At 43.7% G+C, this 27,123-nt stretch overlaps 1 protein-coding gene across 1 annotated transcript in view; it reads left to right on the top strand.

Moving 5' to 3' along the window:
- TDO2 (tryptophan 2,3-dioxygenase) overlaps positions 1 to 26,073 on the top strand; it is a 169,119-nt gene extending 143,046 nt beyond the window's left edge. Inside the window, exons 10-12 of the mRNA XM_069243128.1 lie at positions 428 to 507; positions 3,612 to 3,702; positions 25,587 to 26,073. Coding sequence (XP_069099229.1) covers positions 428 to 507; positions 3,612 to 3,702; positions 25,587 to 25,746 — 331 coding nt within the window. The 3' untranslated portion in view covers positions 25,747 to 26,073. The remainder of the gene's footprint in view (positions 1 to 427; positions 508 to 3,611; positions 3,703 to 25,586) is intronic.
- Positions 26,074 to 27,123: the final 1,050 nt, after the last annotated feature.

Raw genomic sequence — 27,123 nt, forward strand, 5'->3', positions numbered from 1 at the left:
TCGTACTATGGTACTCTAAGCGAAAACGTTGTAAGTAAAATGCAGAACTGTTGCAGAAATTCCAGTGAAGTAAGCAACGAATACCCACTAAAAGACCAACAAATCAGAAAAGTGTGTTAGGAAATAGTACAGAGTAACAAATGATATGAATGGGACATGGAATCACTGCCTATGAGCAAAGAGTGACCAATCACAGAGAGACATCGATATGCTTTGAATCTTGCCGGTCCAGTGAGATATATGCAGACTCAATAGCCTTTCACAATGTTTCATATTTGATACAATTCCAAAATGTACATAGACTGGAAAAAATTACATATAAATACTTGTATCTAACTATAAATTACTTCCCTCATAAATGTAACTAACTATTACTGCCCTCATAAATGTTTCACAAGGATACGCATCCCATGTTCATTTATTTCAGGGAGGAGCCCCGATTTCAGGTTCCATTCCAGCTTCTAACATCTCTTATGGACATTGATGCCCTCCTGACTAAATGGAGATGTAAGTTTATCTTTTTTGAATATGAAGCCATCCCAGTAATCATGAAGTATAACACCCTACTCATATTTTCTAATGAGCAGTAGCAGTCCAATAGTGTCGTGGCAACTGGGGGTTTATTTATAACAAATGTTGATAACAAAAAATCTATGGTTTATTTATTTGGTGTCTGGCTTACACAGCATTTTTGGTCTACATACCTGCTTCTCCTGGTGCATTTAAATGGTTCTTTAATCCTACACAACAGACCGTGATAGGCTTTTCTGAACTGAAGACTGCACACTCCTGTTTTTTCAGAGCACAGGTGGGCAGCATGCATTCTCGCTACTGGCCTTGATTTTCAATATGTAATAGTAAACTTGATTCTGCTACAATTTCTTACTTACACTTGAACAATTTATGTACTCATCATATTCAGAAGATCTATGATCAAAGGCTCAACAACTTTGTCATTTCATCCTTGTTTTCCCCAATAACCTGAATCAAGATGATCCCGCATGACTGACCTCAGTATTTCCTATTGAGCAAATATATTTTTCACTAGTTTTTAATCTTACGTCCTGACATTTCACCTCTTCAGTTCCAAATTCAGAACGTCAAGCCCTGTTAAATAAATGTTCACCAGCCCATATTCTTGAACAACATTGACTTTCAACTAGATCTGCAGCAGCCAATCTTTGAAATTAGATAATGAAAGTCGAATGCCAGAAATACCCTAGCAACTAAGTATAGCAAAGTGAATTGTTAAGCTGGGGGTCAGGGGATGAGAGGGTATAGTCTTGAGGAAAGCTGTGACCGAGCTCACAAAGCCAACTCTGAAACTAGCCTATCTGTGGAATCCTAAAAGTAACCGTGATGGCCAGCTTAAGCATCAAGACTGCCCTCAGTGAAATGCATATAGTACACGTGCTGTAACATTCAAGCCAAAATATAGTTGAATATAGCGTAACATTTACAAGCCATGCTATTTAAAGTGAGACATTTAATATGAGAAATGGCACCAAAATGTAAAAAAACATAACTAAATGTTATTCCATGGGTGCTCCAGACCACTTTCCGTCAAACTGTGTTGATAAAGGCTGGTGGTTTATCTGGCTCAAACAGTTCACTTACTGCCTTATAAAATTTCTGGAAGTCAACACATTTTCAATTTGCAAAAGCTCCAGCTGTGAAAAGCACCAGTCTCAGAGCCCAGGTGACGGGCTCAATGTGGGCTGTTACTCCAATTTGATGACTCGCAGGAGCCTTCATAGGAAAAAAGTCCCCTATTGGATAAAATACAAAAATGCAGCCACCACGGTTGCATACTCTTGGGAGAGTTTTGACACCATGCCCCAGTCTTTTACAAATAAACGTTACAAAGTGTTCTGTAATTCTTTGTTGTTTGATCTAAATTTCACCAGCCTTTAAAAATTCAGGAAAGGTTGCATGCAATATGGAGAAGTATGTATCAGGGCATTCTTAACAATTAGTAGCATAACCAGAAGAACTCCGAAAGTTCAAACTTTTTTAGGCATATAATATCAGTTAATTTGTTCTTTGATTGCAAAGACCATATAATTCAATAGCCAACATGTTTCATCCTAACGGACTTTCTCAACGCTGCAATTGAATACAAATCACAATTTGACATAAAGATAAAATATTTATCTCAACCTAACCAAACAGTGCTTTGTGATCCAATAGAGTTCCCTGGCCATTAAAAAATCTTAACATGACAATTTGCAGCCACCTCAGCCTACATGTCTGATATTAGGCAGCTGGATGCTACACCTCCAGAGCAGTAAGCATGCACACAGTTCTGTAAGAGTTTGCTGACCCACAGTGACTGACCAGCACAAGCACCAATATAGTCAGGAGGGAGGGTTTGCATCAGACAGTAAGGGTCCTATTTTGAGTTTGGCGGATGGAAAAGCCCATCCGCCAAACTCCCGACAGGGTGGCCTCCACCTACTCAGCGACCTCCCCATCGGAGTTATTAAGAATTTCCTGCTAGGTCGGAAGGCTGAAACCTAGCGGGAACTAGGCTACAGTATTGTCTCCAGCTCGTATACAGTATTGTCTCCAGCTCGTAATCAAGCTGGCGGCAATACTGTAGGGAACAGGGCGCAGCAGAACCCTCACAATGTTCAATGTCTGCAAAGCAGACATTGAACATTCCAATGTTGCTGGCCTGGGGGGGGCCTGCACTGCCCATGCCAAGTGCATGGACCCCCCGTGGCCCCTTGCACCCATTCTCCACCAGTCTTTTCATGGCAGTGTTAGCGTCATGAAAATGCTGGCTGAGAAGGGTTCATAATCCCCAGGACAGCACTGCTTGCAGCACTGCCTTGACAGATTAGGACAGCCACCATCCTCCAGACTGGTGGGATCTGAGATCCTGGTGGAGCTGGCAGTCCCCTGGCAGTCCGACCATCAGGGTTGTAATGTGGCAGTCTATAGACGGCCACACTCGTAATCTGGCCCTTGGTGCTAAATCCATGAACATTCTTACTGGGAAGAATATGTTGTTTGCAATGTTACTCAGTATTCTTTTACACCGAGTGCCGTTATATCCTTACCCACTTTTCTGCAATACAGAAATGCACCTTTTTTTTTTACAAACAAAAGTTACAAGTCACTTAAGCTGACAAACTCCAGATATTATATATATATTTATATTCACTGAAAAAAACAAAGGTTACGTTATAGTTCGGTTCTGAAGTTACTTGTACAAAACCATAGAAATTCAGTAGTTATATTTATAGTTATTTCAATTAACTATAACTCGCTCCCTAAGGTAACTATAACCTGTGCCCCTGCCATTCTTATCAATGTTATCGAAAATGTTGCAGTGATATCAAAGATGCCATACAAAATCTCATCAATTACATAATATGTGTAGTAATTAGCTGTTCATGGTGAAGGTATGTGAGTATGTAGAAATGTATAGACATCTGGATGGTTTTGTTAATAGCCACAAGATTATAAAGTCTGTTCATACTCTGGTAGTTTGCTTTGTTTCCACACATTACACTTGTTATTAGTTTTCATTAGTTTCCATGACAACTTTAGAGGTGTCTGTAGTATTAATGATCTATTTTAATTTGTGTTGCTAATTCCTCCAGATAACCATGTGTGTATGGTACACCGCATGATTGGTAGCAAGACAGGCACCGGGGGCTCATCCGGTTACCACTATTTACGTTCTACTGTGAGGTAAGTAGCAAACAATCTGCTTTACATGAACAAATTTTTTAAGATGCACCATAATTCGGAACTACCAAAATGTTGGTAGTTTAGCCATACACAATGTGCTAGAGAAGCATTTGCTACCTTAACTCCCTTACAGCAGATTCCTACACACATCTGTGTTCTGTCTAGGCTCACAAAAATCCCACCAATACTGTGGATTTTCGATGTCATTTTCGGTGGAACTTTGGGTGGGTTGGATACACAAGCTTACACATTAAGGCGGTTCACCAACATTTTGCAGTTAGTTTCCTAGCCATAAAGTGATGTCCGAATTTCCACAGGAATAGTGTTGTCAATAACCTTGGCGCTGTTTGATTAATCTGCATGAAACGTTCCAAAAAAAAGTTCACCCATCTCAGTTCCATCACAGAAAAATTGTACCAATCAGTTAAGTGGGGATATGAAAATGGGCTGCCTCAAAACATTGATTTTCCATATTAATTCCCAGAGGAAGATTTACTGTTCAGATGTGTCTTTACAGAGGTGCTTCATGTGGGCTTAAAAGGATTTAAAAGTTAGGTACATCTGGATGGTTGGTTGTGAGGGTGTTCTTTGGTACAAAAATTTAAAACAGAAACAAAACAGGGCCCTGTGATTGGCTGAGGGATCTTTTTCTCCCATCAGCCATTTAGGATGATATGATTGGCTGGCCGAAAATGTTGTTACTGCCAATACAGGATTTGGGGACTCAGTCCCTTTTTCCCGAAATAGTTTTTAAAAAGGGGGGCCAGGGCTGGGACACCCTGACCACCAGCCATTTGAAGGGGGAGGAGACCCGGAGGGCCCACCGCATGGCCTAAATTTAAAAAAAAGAAATTGTGCTACTGGCACTGAGGTACTCCAGCAGGACCCAGTGTGACCTTAACAACTCCATAGGGTACAATGGTACCCTACTGTAGTTGGAGTTGAAGCTTCATCCCCTATCGAGCTTCACCAAGCAAGCTTGCAGTACCATGGGAGTGACGTTTGAAAAGTGGGCAACATTGGAGTACTGCAATACTAGAAAACAGTTTTACAAAAATGTATGTCCAGCATCCGGGGGTGGGGGAATAGGCATCTGTAGATGGACGGGCACAGGGCCTGGGCATAGACCAGATCTTGCAGCCAACATATGCTGTGCATAGCTTTCAGCAATGCACAGTTGTGGGTTGGCTTTCGAAGAGGGGTTGGGTGCAGTGCCTTGAAAGAGCCTAGGCCCTATGTCTAACCCTCTGCTGTGCACGGCTAAAGGCCTTGTACAATTGGAGGAATGGGTACAGGGTCTGACCAGAGGCCAAACAACCACTGTGCATGGCAGTGGGGGAGTTGACCACTGTGCATGGCAGTGGGGGAGTTGGCTGAATAGGATAAAAAAACTGTGATTTACTGAAACAACCAAAGTTTAAAGTGACATTATAGTTAAGTGTTGAAATAAGATAAAATTCACCAGTTGAATTTTACTGAGCTAATATCACTTGACACTTAGCTGCCACCAAATCACGCTCTCAGCTAGATTCTTTAGCACTGGAAATTATGAGAAGGGTGAGCTGCATGCCATTGCCTTAGCTAGTTAATCTGCTTAATTCCTCTATTTCTGAGGGCATGGTCCCTGTAGCTTGTAACTATGCCATGATTGTCCCCTTGCTAAAAATACGTAATTTGGATGCTACAGATTGTGTAAATTATCGCCCAGTATTGCTTTTGCCTACTTGTGCAATGATCAGAGAAAAAAAATATCAATTAACAATTGTCAACATTTTGGAGGGCCACAACCTGCTGCATATTCTGAAGTCCAGATTCCACCTGACTTTCATTATGTTCTATGTATCACTGAGCACCTGAGGTGAGTTTTGGATTGTTTCGGAACTGTCATTTTCCTCCTGCTAGATTTTAGCATGCCATTCGATATGGTGTCCCATCCGGTTCTTCTTCAGAGGCTATCAGATATCAGCTCATAGGATTAGGTCTTATCTTGGCTTGACTCCTTCCTGCAAGGTGGTCTCTAAAGCTTATGAGTCCTCTGTTTTTCAGCTACATATGGGTTGCCTCCAGGCTTGTCTTTGAGCTCTACACTGTTTAATTTGTATGTTCGTCCTCTTGCTGATACTGAAGAGTCTCATGGCTTGACTTTGTTCCTCTATGCTGAAAATAGACAGATATCTCTGTGCAATAGGATGATACAAGTCCACCTAAACCTAGCTCCTGTTTTCTGAGGGTTGCAGGATGGAAAAGGAATAACTGTCTAAAATTGACTGGAAATTAGACTGAGGTTTTAGTGGCTGGCAATACACCTCAACTTTGGGGCCCACAGTGGTGGCTGGATGAATTGGACTCCTTGCCTAGACCTGGTACAGTGATCAGAGACCTGTGTTTTTTACTGGATTCAATGCTCACCATGGACCACTAAATAAGCAAGTGGTAGTGTGTTGTGTTGTTTTGGCTTACTTAAGTGTTTGAGGAAAATATTATGGCCTCTCCATCCATACACTCAAAAGACAACTGTGGCGGCCTTGGTCATCTGCAGATTGGATGAAGGCAAATTTATTTATTTAGGTACTACTAAAGCTGCAGTGCAGAGGATTTAAATTGTGCAAAAAGCTGCAGCGGCAGACTATTATGTCATAGTCCTAAAACTGTCTTGCCTTTCCCTCACTTATGGACTCTTCACTGGCTCTGTAAGAATGAACATATCCAATTTAAAGCTTTCTACTATATACACAAGGCTATGTACTGTTGCAGACCCTCTGCTTAAGGTCTGCGGTTCAGCTGTATGTCCCTAATTGTTCTCTTTGCTCAGGCAGTTTGAATACTGTAGTGATTTTGTTGAGACAAGGAGTTTAGGGCCATATGTACATACCATTTTGCACATCGCAAATGGCGAATCGGGCTGTTTGCGATGTGCAAAATGCACTTTGACATGTACCAATCCATTATTGCGATTCAGTAAACTATTTACCGAATCGCAAAAAGGGATTGCGAGTCGCAATTAGGAAGGGGTGTTCCCTTCCCAATTGCGACTCGCAGTCCCATGTATGATTGTTTTGTGACCACGAATGCGGTCACAAAACAATCACAGTTAGCACCAGTGACACACTGGTGCTAACCCATTCGCAAACGGGAAGGGGTCCCCATTGTTTGATACATGTAGCCCTAAATCTTTTGCCTTCAATGGCCCCATTCTGTGGAACACTCTTTCCCAGGAGCTGCATTGTTGTCTTACTTTTTTGAAGTTTAGGAAGCGATTCAAAACCTGTTTTTTTAAATCTTCCTTTCATTGTTCGTTTCCTTCTTAGCAGTCTTAAACCCCAGTGGGGTAGCCATGTGCTTTATGAATCAGAACAGAATATAATAACTATAACTAGCACTCCCCAGTGCACTGCTTATGATGTCACAAATTACATCTCTGATGACAGCACTGATTATATCATATAATCATTGGGATACCATTCTATAGGCTTTGTGGTTTGTAAGCAATTTTACACTGTACACCTGTGACCAATTTTCTGTTCACCTTAATTGGATTACCTTCTCAAATAATTCACATGGCCCATAATTATAAGTCAAGAAATTGACAGCTATACAGTTACCATGAAAATAGATTTTCAGCCAGGCTCTATAGACAACCCATCATAGCTTGGGAATAACACTACACAAAATTATGAGATGAACATACAACTTCAGAGCCATCCTTTTAAACATAGTATGAGATAAACTACCTATAAGTGAGACACACCTATATCCTACATTGCTCTTTAATTCACAAAGCCTCAAAATGATCAGTACAGTTCTGGAAATAAACAGCCACACCCTATAAATGTCCTTCTACATAGAATCTGTCTATGACACTGCATTACAACTATTTAACACAAGCATGTTGCCAGCTATCCAATCGTGGAAAATATACTGTCAGCAGAAGCTTTAGCTTTTCTCACAGATTATTTGCAACAGATTTTGGCATTAAGGCACAAGCTCTTTCAAAACATGCCTCTGTCACTGACATCAGGTGCACTTAGCCTTTATCTTAACATAGAGTACTACTTGGAGCCCAAACTTTAGAGTTTTTCTAAGTGGTGCACGATATAACTTTCAACATGCACACCCACACTTGCCTCCACGGCTTGTGCTATTTCCATGCTATGCACCTACATGTGTAGACTCAGCAACTGTATTTTGTATATGGATATTGTTTTATCAAAGATTTCATTTGAGACATCATCAGTGATGTAATTTAACATGCCATGAGTGATGTAATATAAGAGTCATAAGCAGTTCAGGGTGCAAGTTATAGTTAGCTTAGTAAACTATAACTGGTGAATTTAATTTTGTTCTGTTTTTAGAAGTTAGTGTTTATCTTATTTCAACCCATAACCATACTACTACTTTGACATTTGTTGTTTTCAGTGAATTTCTAAGAGGAGGTTAACATGCGGGAAGAAATTATTACCATACCTAACTATAACATCATTATAACATTTGCTTTTCGGTTTCTGTGGTGGCACGTTTGTTCATCAGGAGTCTGCTTGAGATTGTGACCATCGCCTCCAATATAAAAAAAAAACAAGAATAAGTGGCAGTGAAAGGGTTGTGGCCAGAGTTTTTTAATTTAATTATTGTGGCAAAAATAAGAGGCAATATGTTCTGAACACAGTGGGCCAAACGCTTGGTGACCAAGACCAGCGAGGATCGAAATGCATCAGTGTTTCTTTTTGTCACAGTAATTCATTAAATAACTTTGGGCACAATCCTTTTGTGTGCTGCTTATTCTATTCTTTTTAATTGAGATATATATGAAATTCAGTCAAGTGATGGAATGAATGCATTTTGAGAAGGGTAGTAATGGGGAAAGAATAACACTAAAGTTGATAAAGTTGTGAAGAAAGCCGGATCTAAGTGTTGAGAATGCTTTAAGGGAAAAATCCATTTTGGAATCACATTTCTGTATGGATAAATGTACACCTGATATGTTTCCTTATGAACAACGTGTTATGAGTTGGAAAACACCTAGGAATCTACGACTTGCAGAATCACAGAATTTTCTGCAACATTCAGAAAAGTCATAAATGTATTACAAATAAAGACGACAATATACATCAGTACATTTCCGTTTTTTTCTTAGAGGCTTTTGTGAATCAGGCATTGATTAATTTGGAGTCCCTGTTTCTGCCTGTCGCAGTATGAGAATCTACAGTAGTGACTGCACTGAAAACATGTTATTAACCTCGACCAAACACACACTACATAAGAAGCCCCATACCTCTTGAGCTGTTGTGTGTGAACAGTGCTTGCCAGTTATCAGCTGTAAATATTTGCAGCTCGATAAAAATGTACAATTATGTGAATATGTACATTTACAATTATCAATTAATAATGTAGAAACATTCACAAATAACGAAGACCACCAAGTATTTGTGCGCGGGGGAGAGGGCAGGGGGATTGTTTGATATGAATAGAGTAGAATGCCATAGATGCTGTGAGGAAACATTGGCTGTACCACATAGCTAATTGTGTGCGCTAACTGTCGCTTGAACAATAACCCAAGTGAATACAATGCAGGACAGTATCTGAAAAGAAAACAAGTAAAGTGGTGCTCAATATCTCTTCTACTAAGAACATGGTATGACGCAAGAACGCTGATATTTTTGTGCATCTGAGTTTGTATCTTGAAGCTGGCAGGGAGCATTATACACAAAGGAACAACATCATCAGCATTGCTACAACTCAATAATGGAAAACAGACTACAGTGGATTTTCGTTTTTGCAATTTGTCATACCTCCACTTCTAAAGGAACTAGTAATATCACTGAGCAGATAGATCTTAAAACCAGTGAGCAATGCAGAGTGTGTGTGCAATGGCAATCAATATACGTGTTCAGAGCACAGTCGTTTTTGTAGTCAGCTTAGACAACTACTGCTATACCTGAACTTTCACCACATGTTGAAGTCACATTTCATCCTAGTCTCGAAGTAATCTCGGATGCAACATAACCATGGTTGAAATCAAAGCTTGATTCCCGTAGTTGACGGGGTGCAAGAAAAATAATAACACAATTAGAAGCAATGAATGAGAAATAATGTCATACCCATACAGAGGTCATTCTAAAATGTATTTCAATGTATGACTGTTAGAAATGGGGTCTTTGGTTGGCAGTCAGGTTACCCCCTGAGTGAGGGTCCAAGGAGGGACCCTCACTCTAGTCAGGGTAAAAGAGAATCACCGTCAGCTAACCCCCGCTCACCCCCTTGTTAGCTTGGCACAAGTAGTCGGCTTAACTTCAGAGTGCTAGGTGTAAAGTATCTGTACCAACACACACAGTAATTGAGTGAAAACACTATAAAATGACACAACATAGGTTTAGAAAAATAGAAAATATGTATCTAAACAAAACAAGACCAAAACGACAAAAATCCATAATACACGAGTCAAGTCATCACTAAGAATTCAGAAACAGTCTTCATGTAATATTAAATACAACACTAATGCTGTTAGAGTGAAAATTGACCTTGGGTGTGTCAAAAATAACCCTGCACAGGTGAGTGTGCATCAAAAAGGGCTTGCGATGTGTTGATATCACTCACGAGCAAGACCTTTCGTCGTTTCTCCTTTAATCGGGTCGGAGTGTGTCGTTTCTTCTCTCCGCAGGAATGTGGTGTGTCGATTTGGTCAGCACTCTCGCGTCTGGGCAGGCCTTGCACTGTTTTTACACACCCAGCAGTGGTTGCATCAGAAATTCAGCTGCACAATGGTCCGAAAGCCACGCAGTGCAGGTTGTGATCTCACCAGCCTCCGCGCTGTGTGTTGTTTCTCCAGCCCCGGGCGCCGTTCTTCGGGTTGCGTTGCAGGCAAGCGTCGATTTTCAGTCAGAAAGCTGTCAGCATGTCGATTCTTCAGCCACAGATCGGAGTTGTGTCGATCTTTTCACCGCACAGTGGTCGGTACATGGATTTCTCACTCTTGGGCTACCAGTTTATCCTTTCAGGGTCCCAGGAACTGGATGGACAAAACCTCAGAGACTCCAGGTGCTGGCAGAGAGAAGTCTTTGCTGTCCCTGAGACTTCAAACAACAGGAGGCAAGCTCTAAATCAAGCCCTTGGAGATCTTCACAAGAAGGAAGGCAACACAAAGTCCAATCTTTGTCCTCTAACACAGGCAGAAGCAGCAACTGTAGGATAGCTTCAGAAAGCACAGGCAGGGCAGCTCTTCATCCTCAGCTCTTCAGCTCTTGTCCAGGCAGAGGCTCCTCTTGATTTCCAGAACTGTTCTAAAGTCTGTGGTTTTGGGTGCCCTTCTTATACCCCTTTTGCCCTTTGAAGTAGGCTTACTTCAAAGGAAAGTTTCTCTTGATTGTGAAATCCTGCCTTGCCCAGGCCAGGCCCCAGACACATACCAGGGGGTTGGAGACTGCATTGCGTGAGGGCAGGCACAGCCCTTTCAGGTGTGAGTGACCACTCCTCCCCTACCTCCTAGCACAGATGGCTCATCAGGAAATGCAGACTACACTCCAGCTCCCTTTGCGCCACTGTCTAGTGAGTGGTGCAACCAGCCCAACTGTCAGACTGCCCCAGACAGGGAATCCACAAACTGGCAGAGTCACAGAAATGGTTTAAGCAAGACAATGCTCATTTTCTAAAAATGGCATTCTCAAACACACAATCGTAAGATCAACTTTACTAAAAGATGTATTTTTAAATTGTGAGCTCAGAGATCCCAAACTCCACATGTCTATCCGCTCCCAAAGGGAATCTACATTTTAATCATATTTAAAGGTAGCCCCCATGTTAACCTATGAGACAGACATTTGGCCATTTAGCTTGGTCATTTTGTTTCTGCCACAGTTCTAGTAATCCTATCTCCTAGAACATTGACTTGATAAAAACAAGTCATGATATCTTCTTTCACCCCCTTTGGCTGAGAAGCAGCTTGATGAACTATATATATGGTTTCAGCTCCTCTGTAGACCACAGCCTGCACCAATATAGTAGAGGTCTGAGCAAAAAAAAGGAAACTGATGGGGAATATGACCATATCATGGAGCTGAGGAAGGGGGATGCTCTGTGGGAGATTTTGGAGATTCCTAATGAACTTATTTTCAGCTTTGACAAGAGCCTCCGTTTTCAAGTGCACCTTTAGCTCTGACCCATACATAACTGTACCTTTAACTTTTGTGTTGTAGATCTCCACTGCAGGTACTAAAGGACTGGCCTGGGTTTTCCTCCTCAGCTTAACCACGGTGCCAGCCTTCTGCTGGAGTTTCAGGGTACTCCTATAGATCTGTGTCGCCCAGCTAAGTTTGTTTGACCTTTCATCCTTTTCGTGGTCTCCCTTAACTTTTTGCCTTTGTTTCCCTGGTTGTTGATGTTTGCTGGACTCCGTTTTTGCTGTTACTCTGTGCACTTTACCACTGCTAACCAGTGGTAAAGTGCAAGTGCTCCTATACAAAATGTATATGTAATTGGTTCATCCATGAATGGCATATTTTATTTACTAGTAAGTCCCTAGTACAGTGCACTAGAGGTGCCCAGTGCCTGTAAATCAAATGCTACTAGTGGACCTGCAGCACTGGTTGTGCCACCCACTTAAGTAGCTCTGTAATCATGTCTCAGACCTACCACTGCAGTGTCTGTGTGTGCAGTTTTAACTGTATATTCGACCTGGCAAGGGTACCCACTTGCCAGGCCTAAACCTTCCCTTTTCTTACATGTAAGGCATCCCTAAGGTAGGCCCTAGGTTGCCTCAAGGGTAGGGTGCAGTGTATGGTTAAGGTAGGACATATAGGCCCTCATTACAACCGTGGCAGTCGGCATAGAAGTGGCGGTAATACTGCAAACAGGCCGACGGAAACAAAATGGCATTACAAGCATGGTGGTTACTGCCATGCCAAACCGCCACTTCTACACTCCGACTGCCAGTGTGGTAATGACCGCTGGGCTGGAGACCTCAGTCTCCAGCTCAGCGACCATCACTAGACCGCCGGCGGTATCACGACCCTTCATACCGCCGTTGATTTCATGGGGTTCTGTACCGCCACGCAATCCATGGTGGTAGGCATTATAAGTGCCAGGGAATTCGTTCTCTGGCACTGATAGGGGTCTACCCACCCCTCACCCCCTCCTCAGAGTCCTCACCCCAAACCCACGACCCCCCTACCAACCCTAAAGGTGGCAGGAACCCCCTCACCAACCCCCCAACATTGACACACACCCCCCACCCACCTACACGCACAGTCACACAACTACTACACATACACGCAGACATATACGCACACATACACGCACACATACACACAGACATATGCGCACACACTTCCCATACACACAACACACCCCCCACATGCATACACGCACTCACACACACCCTCTACACACTCACACCCCCCATGCAACCACACAACACTCCCCCACCCCCCTCCCCTAACGGACAATCACCTTACCTAGTCCGGTGATCCTCCGGGAGGGAACAGGATCCATGGGGGCTGCTCCGCCGCCAACTCCCCGTCACCAGAACACCGCCACACCGAATCCTGGGATGTGATTCGGTGGGCGGTGTTGTGATGACGTAGTGGTGGAGGTGGAGCAGCCTCCACTTCACCGCCGACCGCCAGTATGGCTGCTGGCAGCTCTCCGTTTGAAAAAGGGCAGAGGGCTGTCAGCAGTCATGATACGCCGGGCAGAAAACCGCCTGTACTGGCAGACTTCAGCACAGCGGTACCTCAGCGGTCTTTGCAAAAGACCGCCGAGGTCCAAATGAGGTCCATAGTAATGTTTTTAGATGTCCTGGCAGTGAAATACTGCTAAATTCATTTTTCACTGTTGCAAGGCCTGTCCCTAACAACCCCCAAATAAACCAATTCCTAGACTTGCTTAAGTGGGGCCTCTGTAAACATAATATTTGCCCTTGCCTTTTAATATGGGTTAAAAAATATAAATGTAGTCTTCTTAACATTCATCTCCAGTCTGCTATCACTGCAGAAATGCAGGAACTTATTCACTATAGCTTGCAGACCACACAGTGTTTTCGATATGAAAAGGGTGTAGTCCACAAATAACAAGGTAGACATCTTATGAGTACCCCATTTAGGGGCATAATTCTCTGGGAAGTCCAGTGCTTTAACTAGGTCATTATTAATAGTGAATACTTTTTGGTAATAATTATTAATAATAAGTAATAATTTAGTACCAAAACACACCCCTTCCTCACACCTGTCTCAATCACAAAGGGGTCAGTTAATTCCCCTTCATTTCCATATTTAAGTTGTGCATAGTTAGCGGTGTGTAATTTTATTAGAATCACTAAGCGATTCTGGAGGACATACATCTGCTTTAACACCTCCCAGAGTTTCGAGATATGAGATCAACAAAGACCACACACAGGTGGCTCTTGTCCAGCATTATGCTTTTCCAATAAAGGCAGCAAAAACGTAGAATTTGATCAATTGTGCTTACATTTTTCCTAAAGCCCGTCTGATAGTCTGTGATTATACCATGGTTCCTGAAGTATAAGGCCGCAAAACTTTTTCTGAGACATAGATAGTTTTACTTGAAGGTGCAGGCCCAACTGGGGAGATGTTTGGGGCGATAACACCACTGATTGCATAAATGTTTTTACAATGATACACCCAAATCTGTGGTTGCAGATGGAAATCAGTGCTGGTCATGTCACGTTGACAGCCATGTACACCAGAAGAGTATGTTGTCTCCGGCCCTCACTGCTTCAACCAGAGCCTCCATACCCCCAATTTCCAAGATCTTTTTGCTGCAGAAACAGTAACTTTGTAGCCCTTCTTAGCTGCAGAAATGTCCACTCTATTACCAGCTTTTAATGCCCATTCAGGGTAACCCTAGCTGCCCTACCCTCGGTATTAAACCAGGCACCACAGGGTTGTGGCTTGCTTGCCTTATTTAGATCTTTAGTGATTAACGCCTGGAGATCTTTGTAAAACTTATCATGAACGTTATTTACAAAGTGTTCAAGAAAGTCAGGAGATATACTGGTTTGGATCTTCTCCAGAGTATTGGCAATCAAACCAAACTAAATATTTAATATATGGCACTATTATCCTGAGATACATGGGACCATTTAGGAGTGTGACAATTATTAGAAAGAACCAGCTAGCCTGCCATTTTTCAGGCAATGTGGGGCTGAATTTGAAATCCCATACAGCTGACTAGCCACCACAGAGCCCCTTTTAACTGGTGGGAGATTGAGCTGTCGGATATTCCAGGTTATATCCTCCTCTTCAGTGATATTAGAGCACAGGCACCAAGAGGTTCAAAGGTAACATTAAACTCTCCTGCAACAATTAACATACTGTCATATGGAAGGTCATCTAAGGCCTCGTCCAAAATAGATAGTGTGTTGGATAGGCTATTCACCCCCTCAATCTGTAAAATACATTAAAAATATATGTGGCTGACCCATCTCTCTTAAGCTTAATTCCCAGATTATCTTGAGTGGTTAGAATGATCCTCTTGACTGGCCAGGATAGTGAGCTCCTGATCCCAATTCATAAGGCCGCCTGCAGGCCACCCTTTGCTCTGTGAAACAGCTGGGCAATTGAAGGTTGTGTAGACAGGTCTATAAACTGGCTCCTTCAACCAGGTTTCTTGTAAAAGACAGAAATCAAAACTGATCATAATTATCGCCCAGTAGGGTCAGACACCTTTGTTTTCAGGCCAGCAACATTCCAAGAGATGAAATTTCAGTTTCTAAGTTGCGGCTTGGAGGATATGAACCACGGAGAAAGGTTTCCTTCCGCTAGCACCAGTCATTCACTCTCAGCTCCCGTTCCCCCTGTGGCTCTGGGGTGGGTTCTAGTCCCAGATTACCTGGTGTGGTTTAGATGTCAGGCAGATTGAGGTTTCTGATGGATACTACCCTCGAATATTAGATATAAGCCCATTAAGAATTTGAATGAGTGTGCCTGTGCACAGTCAGTGACCTGGCCAAACAGAACATGAAGGAGCTGAATATGGACCACAAATTCAAAGCTGTTCGGATCAGGGTCCCTGTTAGAAACTGTGTCTGTAGTTAGCAGAGGTCTGCACTCTGTCCAAGTAGGGACCACAATCCTAGTCAGGTTTAGTAGAATACACACTACAAGTTTACCTGTGCTCACCCTCGGGTAGTTTAGCACAAAGCAGTCAGGCAAAACTAAAGAGGCAATGTGTAAAGTAGTTGCAAACACACATGCAGTAATACAGTGAAAACACCACAAAAGCACACCACTACAGTTTAGGAAAATAGCCAATATTCATCTGAGTCAAACAAGACCAAAACGACAAACTCCCAACAGACACAAGGCGAGTTCTAAATTTTCAAAGATGAAATCAAAATGCAGTGCTTCGTAGACAATAGCTCCACCCGGAACTATAGGGTAATTCTGGACCGAGGCAAATTAAAAAATGCAGTCCAACTGTGATAGAACACGGGCCAGGTACAGAAGACACCTAGACTCGCTGACAGTATCTGTGTTGCGTCGATGCTCATTGACGATGTGCTGATCCAGAGGCATGGATGGGTCGCGCTTGCAGGTGATGCATTGTTTCCATATCCGGCAATGTAAGTGATGTGTTAATGTCCAGAAGCGATGAGTGCTGGTTCTGATGCATTAGTGCTGTGTCACCCAAGCCAGGGCTGCATTGTAAGTTGGGGGTCATTGAGTCATGCAGTCAGCGAGCTTCGGTGCAGGCAGCCGCAAAAGTGGCGTTTCTGCAGTGGGATGGGTTGGTTCCAAGTGACGTGCCAGTGTTGTTGCATCAGTTCCTGTGTCCACAACACTTTCCTCTCAGGGCCCAGTACTGGATTTGGCAGTACTTGGCAGAGTAGGACTCACAGCAGAGGAACTCAGGTGCTGGTAGCTAGATGAAGGTGAAGAGTGATATCTCTGAGACTTCAGAAACAGGAGGGACGCTCAGTCAGGCCCTTGGAGGAACATTAGGTTGCTGAATTTAGAGAGTTAGATCCGGCCCTCTTACTCCCAGGCAAGAAGTGGCAGGCAGAAGGCCAACACACAAGAGCAAACAGCAAAGTGTCAGTCCCTCCTGACAGCCCAGCAGTCCTTATTCAAAGCAGAATGGCCTCAGTCCAGAAGTGTTCTGAGTATATGGTGTCAGAGGCCCAGTACTTACACCCAATTGTGCCATTGAAGTGGGGAGGCTTCAAAGAGTAGACTTGAAGTGCCCCAGTTCCCCTAGTCCTGTCTGCTAGGAGGTCTGTGGGTGGTTATCAGTCCCTTGTGTGCAGTCAGGCCACTACCCTTTGAAGAGTAAGTAAGAGCCCCTGCACCCTTTCTGCCCAGGAATACCGATCAGTATGCAGATGGTATGCAGGGGCCGAGTGTGCTGTATTTATGGCTGTCTGGGTGTGCTGGACCTGGCCCTTTCTACAGGGTCATTCCCCAGACTTTTTGCCTTCTTCCTCCGAATTTCTCTGACTCGTTTTGCTGAATTTATGACTCTGGTCACTTTATCACTGCTAATCAGTGCTAAAGTGCATGTGCTCTCCCTTGTAAACGTGGTATGATGGGCTTATACCTGATTGGCACACTTAATTTACCTGAAAGTCCCTTGTACAGTGGTATCCCTATACCCACAGCCAGGAAATTAAACACTACTAGTGGGTCTGCAACGCTGCTTGCAGCACCCACAGAAGTAGCCTTTCAAACCTGTCTCGGGCCTGCTAACCCAGGGCCTGTGTGCACAGTTTACTGCCACAGGGACCTGGCATCTAAATTTACTTGCCAGGCCCAGAACTCCCCTTTTACTACATGTAAGTCACCCCTAAGGTAGGCCCTAGCTAGCCCTGTGGGCAGGGTGCTATGTATGTAGAAGTCAGGACATGTGCCTGGTTCTTTGACCTCTCCTGGTAGTGAAAAACAGCCAGTTTGGTTTCTCACTGCTGTGAATGCTTGCTTATAGGATTTGTTAGACCTGACAACTCTAGGGTGGTCACCCCCAACTTGTTTCCTGCCTCCCTCCCCTTTTTTTACTCTGTTTTTGCTGGTTTTAGAACTCTGAACACTGCTAACCAGTGCTAAATGACATGTGATCTCTACCTCTCCCTTAACAAATGGTGACATTGTCTCATATCCAATATGCATATTTAATTTACTTGTAAGTCCCTAGTAAAGTGCACTGCATGTGGCCAGGGCCTGTACATTAAACGCTACTAGTGGGCCTGCAGCACTGATTGTGCCACCCACATAAGTACCCCTTAACCATGTCTCAGGTCTGCCATTGCAAGGCCTGTGTGTGCAGTTTCACTGCCACTTCGACTTGCCATTTAAAAGTACTGGCCAAGCCTGAAATTCCCCTTTTTTCTACATACGGCACCCCTAAGATAGGCCCTAGGTAACCCAGAGGGCAGGGTGCTGTGTAGGTAAAAGGTAGGACATATTCCTATGTGTTGTACATGTCCTGGTAGTGGAAAACTCCTAAATTTGTTTTCCACTACTGTGAGGCCTGCTCCTTTCATAGGCTAACATTAGGGCTACCCTCACATACTATTTGAGTGGTAGGTTCTGATCAGAAAGGGGTAGACAGGTCATATTTAGTATGGCCAGAATGGTAATACAAAATCTTGATGACTGGTGAGGTTGGATATTATATTACTATTTTGGAAATGCCATAATCCCTGGGAGTCAAAAGACTCCACATCACAAAGAGGATTCAAGACAGCTCGACAGAATTCAACGTAAACCCTGGCCGTGTGGAAAAAATCATCGCATTGTCTCTGTGCGCCCAGAAATCCGACACACACCTACCTTTTTCCATGCATCTCCTCCTCTGTGGTCTTAGTGTGTGTAATTTTGACTCAAACCAGGTACTTTGTGCTTGCAAGAGACAATTGTTGCTTTTAGGAACTAAAGACGTTTCTTATCATTACAAAAAGTAATATTTCAACGTGTGATTATCAAATCTTGATTGTTTTGACCTTAATTTAATCAGATTAATATCTTATATTTTTCTAAACCTGTGTGGTGTCTTTTTGCGGTGTTCTCACTGTGTTATTGCTTGATTTATTGCACAAATACTTTATACATTGCCTTCTAAGTTAAGCCTGACTGCTCAGTGCCAAGCTACCAGAGGGTGGGCGCAAGATAATTTGGATTGTGTGTGACTTACCCTGACTAGGATTGTGATCCCTAGCTGGACAAGGGCATATACCTCTGCCAACTAGAGACCTCACTTCTAACACTGGTGATCAGCGGTGAAGATAGGACTTGTATTTGTGCAGTAACATACCAAAGCTATGTTTACACTACCTACCCACAGTTGAAGGTCAACTTGATTTTTTTTCTTTTTCTGCAATTTTGTTTTTCTGCTTGCCAGTTTAATCAAATCCTCATACAACATGTCTCTGGCTGGGTCTCAAGCAGGAGCTGGAGATCTTGACCAGGCCAAGCTGGAGACATACACTGTTAGCTAGCTGAAAGGGTTCTGCAAGGGGATGGGAATACCTTCTCGGGGTGCCTCCAAGAAGGAGGAGTACCAAAAGGTGCTGAGGGCCTGGGCAGAAGCTCGTTCACAAAAGGAGGTTGAGGTGGAGGAGCCCGAGGATGGTCTCTCAGACGATTTGCCACCAGCAGTGGAAGATGTTACCCCTGGAATTGTGCCCTCTTCTAAACCAGGGAGCATTGTCTCTAGCCATGGCCTGACCACAGAGGAAAGGAGGGAAGAGAAATAATTACAACTGCAATTGGCAAGATTAAGGCTGAAAGAAAAAAGAGCAGAGAGAGAAGCAGAGGAGAGGAGAGCTGAGGCTGCAGCTGAGAGAAAAGCCAAAAGAGCTGAGACTGAAAGGGCTTTGGCTGAGAAGAAACTTCTGTTGGCTCATGAACTGAGTCTCAAAGAGCTAGATATCAAGGATAGACAGTCTGAGTCCAGTATTGATGGTGGCAGCATACATGCAGGACCTGCTGGGGACAAGAAGGATAGTATACCCAAAAATGTGGTGCCAAGTTATGTGGTGGGAGATGACATTGATAAGTGGTTGTCTGCTTATGAAGTTGCACTAAGGGCTCATGGGGTTCCTGAAGAGCAATGGGGGCAGGCGTGTGGTGATATGTGCCAGTTGTTGGGTGGGACAAACTCCTCACATTAGATTTAAAGGATCAGAACACATACTCACCCATGAAAACCCTTTTACTTGCCAAGTTTGGGCTGACCCCTGAGTCACTAGCACTTACGCCTCATGGGTTGGGGTAGCCCCATTACTATGCCTTTCAGGGTAAGGTTTAATCTCTCAACCAACCCATTTGTTTGCAGGTGGTAAGGCATTGAGAACTTGTAAGTTACCCCATAGTCCTTCCACATGGCCTTCATGCACAAGGAAATTAAGTTGGTACCATGGTTGGAAACCACCTCCTTGGGAAAACCCACTCGGATAAAGATCCCCATCAGTGCCGTGGCCATGGCAGGCGCAGTCACTGTTCTCAGTGAAAACAGCCACTGGGTACCGGGTGCCAGAGTCCACCAAGACCAGGATGAACCTTTTGCCCATGGCTGTTTTGGGATCCAGAGACACCACAATGTCAATGACTACCCTCTCAAAAGGGGTGCTCATGATAAGAATCCCCCCGTCTTGTCACTCACCTGGCAGATAAGAAAAAAACTGCAGAATGCATCTGTGGTCTTCTTCATTTGAGGCCAATAAAAGTGGGTGACAAGCCTGTCGAAGGTCTTGTCCTGCCCCAAATTACCTGTCAGTGGCATATCATGAGCCAGCCACAGTAGGAAGGCTCTGTAGTGCTGGGGTACCACTAGCACATCGTCTGCCCCGGGTTCAGAAGCTTTAGACTCACTATACAGGGGACCATTTTCCCAATAAAACAGCTTGCCAGAGGTATCACCAGCTGCCTGGGCCTGCTGAGGAAGGCCCACAAGAGTAGGGCACTCCTTCTGTGCTATGCAGAACTCCTTCCTGTTGCCAATTGGACAGCTAAGGCAGGATCCCCAGTTTGGCTATATCTTTCCCTATAGGCTCCCGGGTGTCCCCCTTAAGTTCAGCCTTCTTCCGGACTGTGGGAATTTCAGGAGTGGGTTTTCCGCACCTCTTGCCCTCCCTCTCCTTGGCAGGCTCCAGGTCCTTCTCACCATCTTCATGTGCTGCGGTGGACCATGTGGTTAGACACACCCATTCTGACAACCCCAACATCTCCAAGTGTGATCTGAGCTCTTCCTCCTTCCAGGTGGAATGGTACAGATCATTGCCCAGCTGACAATCCACAGACATGGATGTACTCACAGCTACCCTCAAGGAACCCACCATACATTGGCTCTCGTGGTTGTCTACACCAGCAATTTGGTGACCACATTAGGGACTGCCTGCTCTGAAGACACCAGATAACACTGGACAGTTGTCATGCTGGCTTCTGAATCTCTCAGCGCCTCCGCCCTATGCCCATTAATGGTAACCCACTGCCTATACTTCTTGGTATTGTCAGGCATGAGGGTTCTCTGTACCATGTCACTCATGGGCACTAGGCTAATCTTAGCTGCCTTCCTATCACTAGCAAGGACCACCTCTTCCCCAAGTGCTAAACTCTCTCTTCGGTGACTGCCTACCAATGAGGGCTTTGTCATCTTAGAACACGCGGAAACCCATCTGAACTTCCCTTCCTGATCACAGTCAAAGCACCCTTCCCCGCAGCTTTACCTGACGGGAACCATTTCTATATCTTAGTAGGGTTTTGGGAACACTGAACTTGGTAACTAGTTTTGGGCCCTTTTGAGACCTCTTTACTTTTCTTCCCTCTTCCCCCTCTTTCTTCTGCTGGGAACCCTGCCCACCAGTGTCTTGGTCTCGCTCCAGATACTTTCTTGTGGACCCTGCTACTGACCCAGCAGTCCACCTCCCAAGCTCCCTGGGTTTAGAGGGCTTATTATCAATCAAGTGCTGGTGCAGCTTTGTAAAACAAAGCGTAAACATGTGCTTTTGTGCAGTCAAATTGAACAGTCCCTGATAGTCTGTCACATAACTGCCATTCACCCAGCTATCCAGTGCCTTGCAGAAAAAGTCTACACAGTCTACCCAGGTAAAGGGAAGAAACTTCACACTCTCCTTAAACGTCCGCCTATACATCTCCGGGGTCAATCCATAATCCCTGATAAGGGCCTTCTTCAGGGTGGAATACTTCATCTTATCCTCCCCTGTAGGGTTAGTAAGTTACCCCTACCCTCTGCAGGAAACTGCTTCCACAAACTGGCCCCCCAATCCTCCTTAGGGATCCTGTGCATTTGCAATCTCGCAGGCCTCAAACCAGTGAGCTATGTCTTCCCCCACCTTGTATTCTGAAATCAGACTCTTGGGTATATGTACTCTCCTGTCAGAGGACACTGAAGATGTACTGCCACATTTGCACTGGACTCAGCCTTCTAGGCTTTGAGGTCCATCTCCTTCATGCTCAGCTCATGAGCCAAAACAATTTTCCTCTCCTCAATAGACTTTTTTCCTCCATACCTTTCACCCGGTTATTCTCAGTTTTGGGCTTTACCATCTCCAACTTGAGACTCTTGGTTTCCTGTCTGCCCTCCAGCTTCTCTGGCAGAAGACCTCTAGAGGAAACACTGCTGCTTGCTTTAGAAGGGACCCTCTCTCGATTGACACTGGCCCCTCACCCCACAGGCAGATCTGGGCTGTCCAACAACTCCAGATGCATACCCAATGCTTAATTTGTGATGATGCTTCCGGTGGGGAGTACCAGCACTTATTTTTGAGGGCCAGCGCTTATTCTTCTCCCTCAAGCATTTACTGCAAGCCAAAGACACATATGGGAAAGACGGAGGAAGAGAAAAACAAAAAAGGGAGAAAGCAGAAAGCTGCCAGAATGAACTGAAGGGGCAGGGAGTGTCTGTAATGGATTATAGAGGCCTGAGACGGCTTCAGGATTATGCTGCCACAGTATTCCATGCTCGCACATTAAATGCAGCATCCACAAATTTCAGAGGAGGACTTTGGGCACTGACACATTTTTATTTACAAATTAAGCACCATGCATATCCTCCCCCGATCCACAACACTGCCCTCCTCTGAATGCGCTGCTGCCTCCTCGGCTGCCAGTCAGGTCCTCAGGGCCTTTTGCAGCTCCTTCTTTTAGTAAGGCCTTTGAAAAGTACTTGAACTCTCCACAGAAACCTATGAGCTGGGACACAGTTTAGGTTTTCAATTTATCCTGCTCAAACTCAACTCCTGCAGTTGCAGCTGTTGGCTCTCCAAATTTGGACATGTTTGTTGCAAAAACTCAAAAAAAGTTGCCAAAGAGAAAAATAACGTTTAATAATATGTAATGGTCTGCGATATAGAAGTAGTGTACAACAATCACTGTATGCAATTCACAAATACGCGTCCTATCCTCACCGGTGATCACCAATGTTAGAAATTGCATCTCTAGTTGGCAGAGCTTTGCAATCTGTCCAAGTAGGGATCACAGTCCTAGTCAGGGCTAGTAAGATACACGTTAAAAGTTTACCGCTTGGCACAGAGCAGTCAGCCTAAACTAAAGAGGCAATGTGTAAAGTATTTGTACACACATGCACCCACAGTAACACAGTGAAAACACCACAAAAGGACTCCACACCAGTTTAGAAAAATAGCCAGTATTTATCTGATTAAAGATTAAATCAAAATGCAGTACTTAGAAGACAATAGCTCCAACTGGAACTATTGGGGCATACTGGACAGGGCCAAATTGAAAAGTGCAGTCTGACCACGATAGAGCACAGGCCAGGTACAGAAGTCATGCAGACCCACTGTCAGTACCTTTGTTGCATCGATGCTTGATGTCGATGCGTTGATCCAGAGGAAGGGATGCATTGCATTTGTAAGTGATATGTTGTTTCCTGATCTGGCAACATTGGTGATGCGTTGATGTCTAGAAGTGATGAGTTCTAGTTTGGTAGCATTGGTGCGGCCTCAGCCAAACCAGGGCTGCGTTGTAAGTTGGGGCTGTTCCATCCCACAGTTGGCAAGCAGTGTCCTTGGCTTTGGTGCAGCAGCGATAAAAGTGGTGTTTCTGCAGTGGGATGCAAAGGGTCCAAGTGCCACACCAATGTAGTTGTGGCAGTTCTTGTTTTGCAACACCACACTCACCTCTCGGGGCCCATGACTGGATTTGGCTCCACTTGGTAGAGCAGGGCTTTCAGCAGAGGAGCTCAGGTGCTGGTAGCAAGATGCAGGTGAAGTATTTGATATCCCTGATTCTTCAGAAACAGGAAGCAAGCTCAGTCAGGCCCTTGGAGAAACTTTAGATTGGAGGATGTAGAGAGTTAGAAATGGGCCTTTGAAGTGGGGGAGACTTCAGAGTGGTTTTGAAGTGGTCCATTTCCCTTTCAGCCCAGTCCTGACTGCAGGAGGTCTGTAAGGAATTATCAGTCCTTTGTGTGGGGCAAGGCCACTATCCCTTGAAGTGTAAGTGAGAGCCCCTCCACCCTTCCTGTCCAGGAAGACCCATCAGTATGCAGATGGAATGCAGGGGCAGTTGAGTGTCCTGTTTTTATGGCTGTCTGGATCGAATGCACAAAGGTAGCTGTCCTCTAACCCTACACCGACCTGACATGGATTGGCAGGCCAAGACACGCATAGGATGGTTAAAGTAAGAAGATGCCAACTTTCTAAAAGTGGCATTTTCAGACCTGCATCTTAAAACCCACCTTTATCAAACAATGTGCTTTTAAATAGAGAGCCCAGAGCCACAAAACATAATTTTTCTATCTTTTCCCAATTGGAAATTACACTTAAAAGATATTTAAGGCAATCCCCAGATTAGCCTATGGGAGAGATAGTCCTTGCAATAGTGAAAAAAACCGTTTTTCATTACCTGGACATGTTAAACTTAAAAGTACATGTCCAACCTTTTAAATACACTGCGTTTTGCCCTTGGGTCTAACCAGGACCTAAATTAGGGATGATTTACATGTAATAAAAAAGGTTTGGGCGTGGCAAGTGGGTACACCTGCAGGTCAAAATGTCTATTTAATCTGCACACAGAGGCTCCGGAAAGGCAGGCCTGAGGCATGTTTGAAAGGCTACCATAGTAGATGGCACTACCAATGCTGCAAGCCCACTAGTAGCATTTGCACACATAGTGCACTTTACTAGGGACTTACTAGAAAATCAATTATGCCAATCATGGAGATAACAGTATTACCATGTTTTAAACACAGAGCACATGCACTTTAGCACTGGATACCAGTGGTAAAGTGTGTAGGGTCATAAAGCCAGCAAAAACAAAGTTCAGCACACAGTTAAAACAGGAGGTCAGAAAGCAAAACGTCTGGGGGAAACCACTCCAAAAGATGCCATGTCTAACAGGCTCCCAAAATACATTTTGCCCAGGGCTCCTAAATCCTGAAGATGTCCATTCCCCAAGCAAGCCACCAGTAGGTATTCTCTGCGGACTAAATTTAGAAACAGTTTTAGTTGCAAACATATACTGATTGGTACAAGAGTTTTTCTACTACCTCTACGCTTGGCACAAACTGTCAAGGCTTCCAAAATCCTCAAAGCTAGCGAAGTCTTCTGTCCAGTAAGGCACTATAATATGTGTGTAGTACAACACAATGTGTTATTTTGGTTTACAAATTTGTATTGGTTTAATAATACATTTAGATTAGTTACGAAATCATTCTCGTATATTGCTTAGCAATAAAAACACCCCTTCACAAAATGGGTTTTATTGACTTGAGTTAATTAAAAATAGTGCCTAGGCTAGGTCGTACGGTGTGTGGTCATGAGGAAGATTAGCTCACGTCAGAAGGGGTGAGCATGCAACTTGTTTATTTACCTCCAGTTAAACATACCACGTGGACATTTAAAGCTTTGATACTGTTCATTTTATTTAACTCAATTTCTAACATTTTTTCTTTTCATTCAGTGACAGGTACAAGGTGTTCGTGGATTTATTTAATCTCTCAACATTTTTGGTGCCAAGACATTGGATACCGAAACTGAACCCATCAATTCATAAATTTCTGTACACGGCTGAATGCTGCGACAGCTCCTACTTCAGCAGCAGCAGTGAGGATTCTGATTAAATGTCACGTACAGTTCTAGTTTTAAAGCAGCATTACAACTTAAGTGGCGTTTTACTTCTGCAGATCACTACAATATATATTCATGTATATATATTGTAATTACATTTTAATTATTTCAAACTGTTACATGCAAAAGAAAGTTGTTTATTATTTACTGTTATCTAGTCAATGAAAATTAACTGAAACAAGTACTAGTGTAAATAAAATGTATATTATACAAACGGAGTATAAATGACTCTGAATAACTTTTTTTTAATTTCAAGAAAAATACTGTTTATGGCATGGTACATTAACAAACTGAGTAAGAAATTTACATAAAATAATAAAGAAAATGAAACATTTTCCAGTATCCGTATTGTGTTTGAAATGCTGACTTTAATGTAAAATGAAAATATCAATTAAACATTCGATTGAACGTGATATTCTACAAAATAGCAAAATATTAACAATCTGCAGGTAAACGAATCTAAAAGACGTTCGCTAATGGAGTTCAATATTATTTCCTCCCGATGTTGGACTGCTTATTGGCAAATGGGTAGTCAAGCTACTATTTGACCATGTTATGTCTGCAGCGGAGAAATAGTTTGGAACACCAGCTAGTTCACTTCTTGGAGCGTCGCTGGTGAATGGCATCTCCGACTTCGCCTCCAGTAACCTCAGGGCTTCGCTTGTAAATGGCGGGCATCGCTCCCGCTACCTCTTTACCCTCCCACAGCCTCAGTGCATCATTGGTGAGAAAAGGTAGAGCTTTGTTCCAAAGCATCCTCTGTTCTGACAGTGGGTGCCACAAGCCACTTCCCCTTCAGAGCCACCTACTTCCAAGCATTGGCAAAGGCCAGAAGCAGTAGCTCAAGGCTGATGTGAGGCTGTAGGCAACACTAGAGGAAGGAGACTGTCGATACCATGGTCTGAGTGTGGCAGTGTAATAATCAAGAAATTAAAAATGAAGCAGGTGTTGAATCTCAACATCATCAAGAGCGTACATTTCCAACACAACAAGGTGAAGACATGGCTAGTGGACATCGGCAGCACGAAAACTATCAGCTCTAGATCCTAGAACTCATGCCCCCTTCCAGCTCTGCACGCCTGACTATCAACATGATATTGCAGGCTTGCAGTAAACTCCATAACTGAATGTGTATGCAGAGGACATATGTGCAGTTTGCCATGATGCAGGCTGGGCACACATCCGAATCGTGGCACGTAACGTAGTTTCCAACACTGAGCATGTACTGACGGATCTGCACAGCCATGTCTTTTTGAAGGGTATTTTACAAGCAACCCAAGCCAGTAGGTCTGGATTATGAATACAAATGCCAGATTTATCAGGTTTGACTATGCTAAAACCGATTTACTGTTGGGTGAGTCATACTAATG

The sequence above is a fragment of the Pleurodeles waltl genome, chromosome 1_2, assembly GCF_031143425.1.
Source record: "Pleurodeles waltl isolate 20211129_DDA chromosome 1_2, aPleWal1.hap1.20221129, whole genome shotgun sequence".
Lineage (NCBI taxonomy): Eukaryota > Metazoa > Chordata > Amphibia > Caudata > Salamandridae > Pleurodeles > Pleurodeles waltl.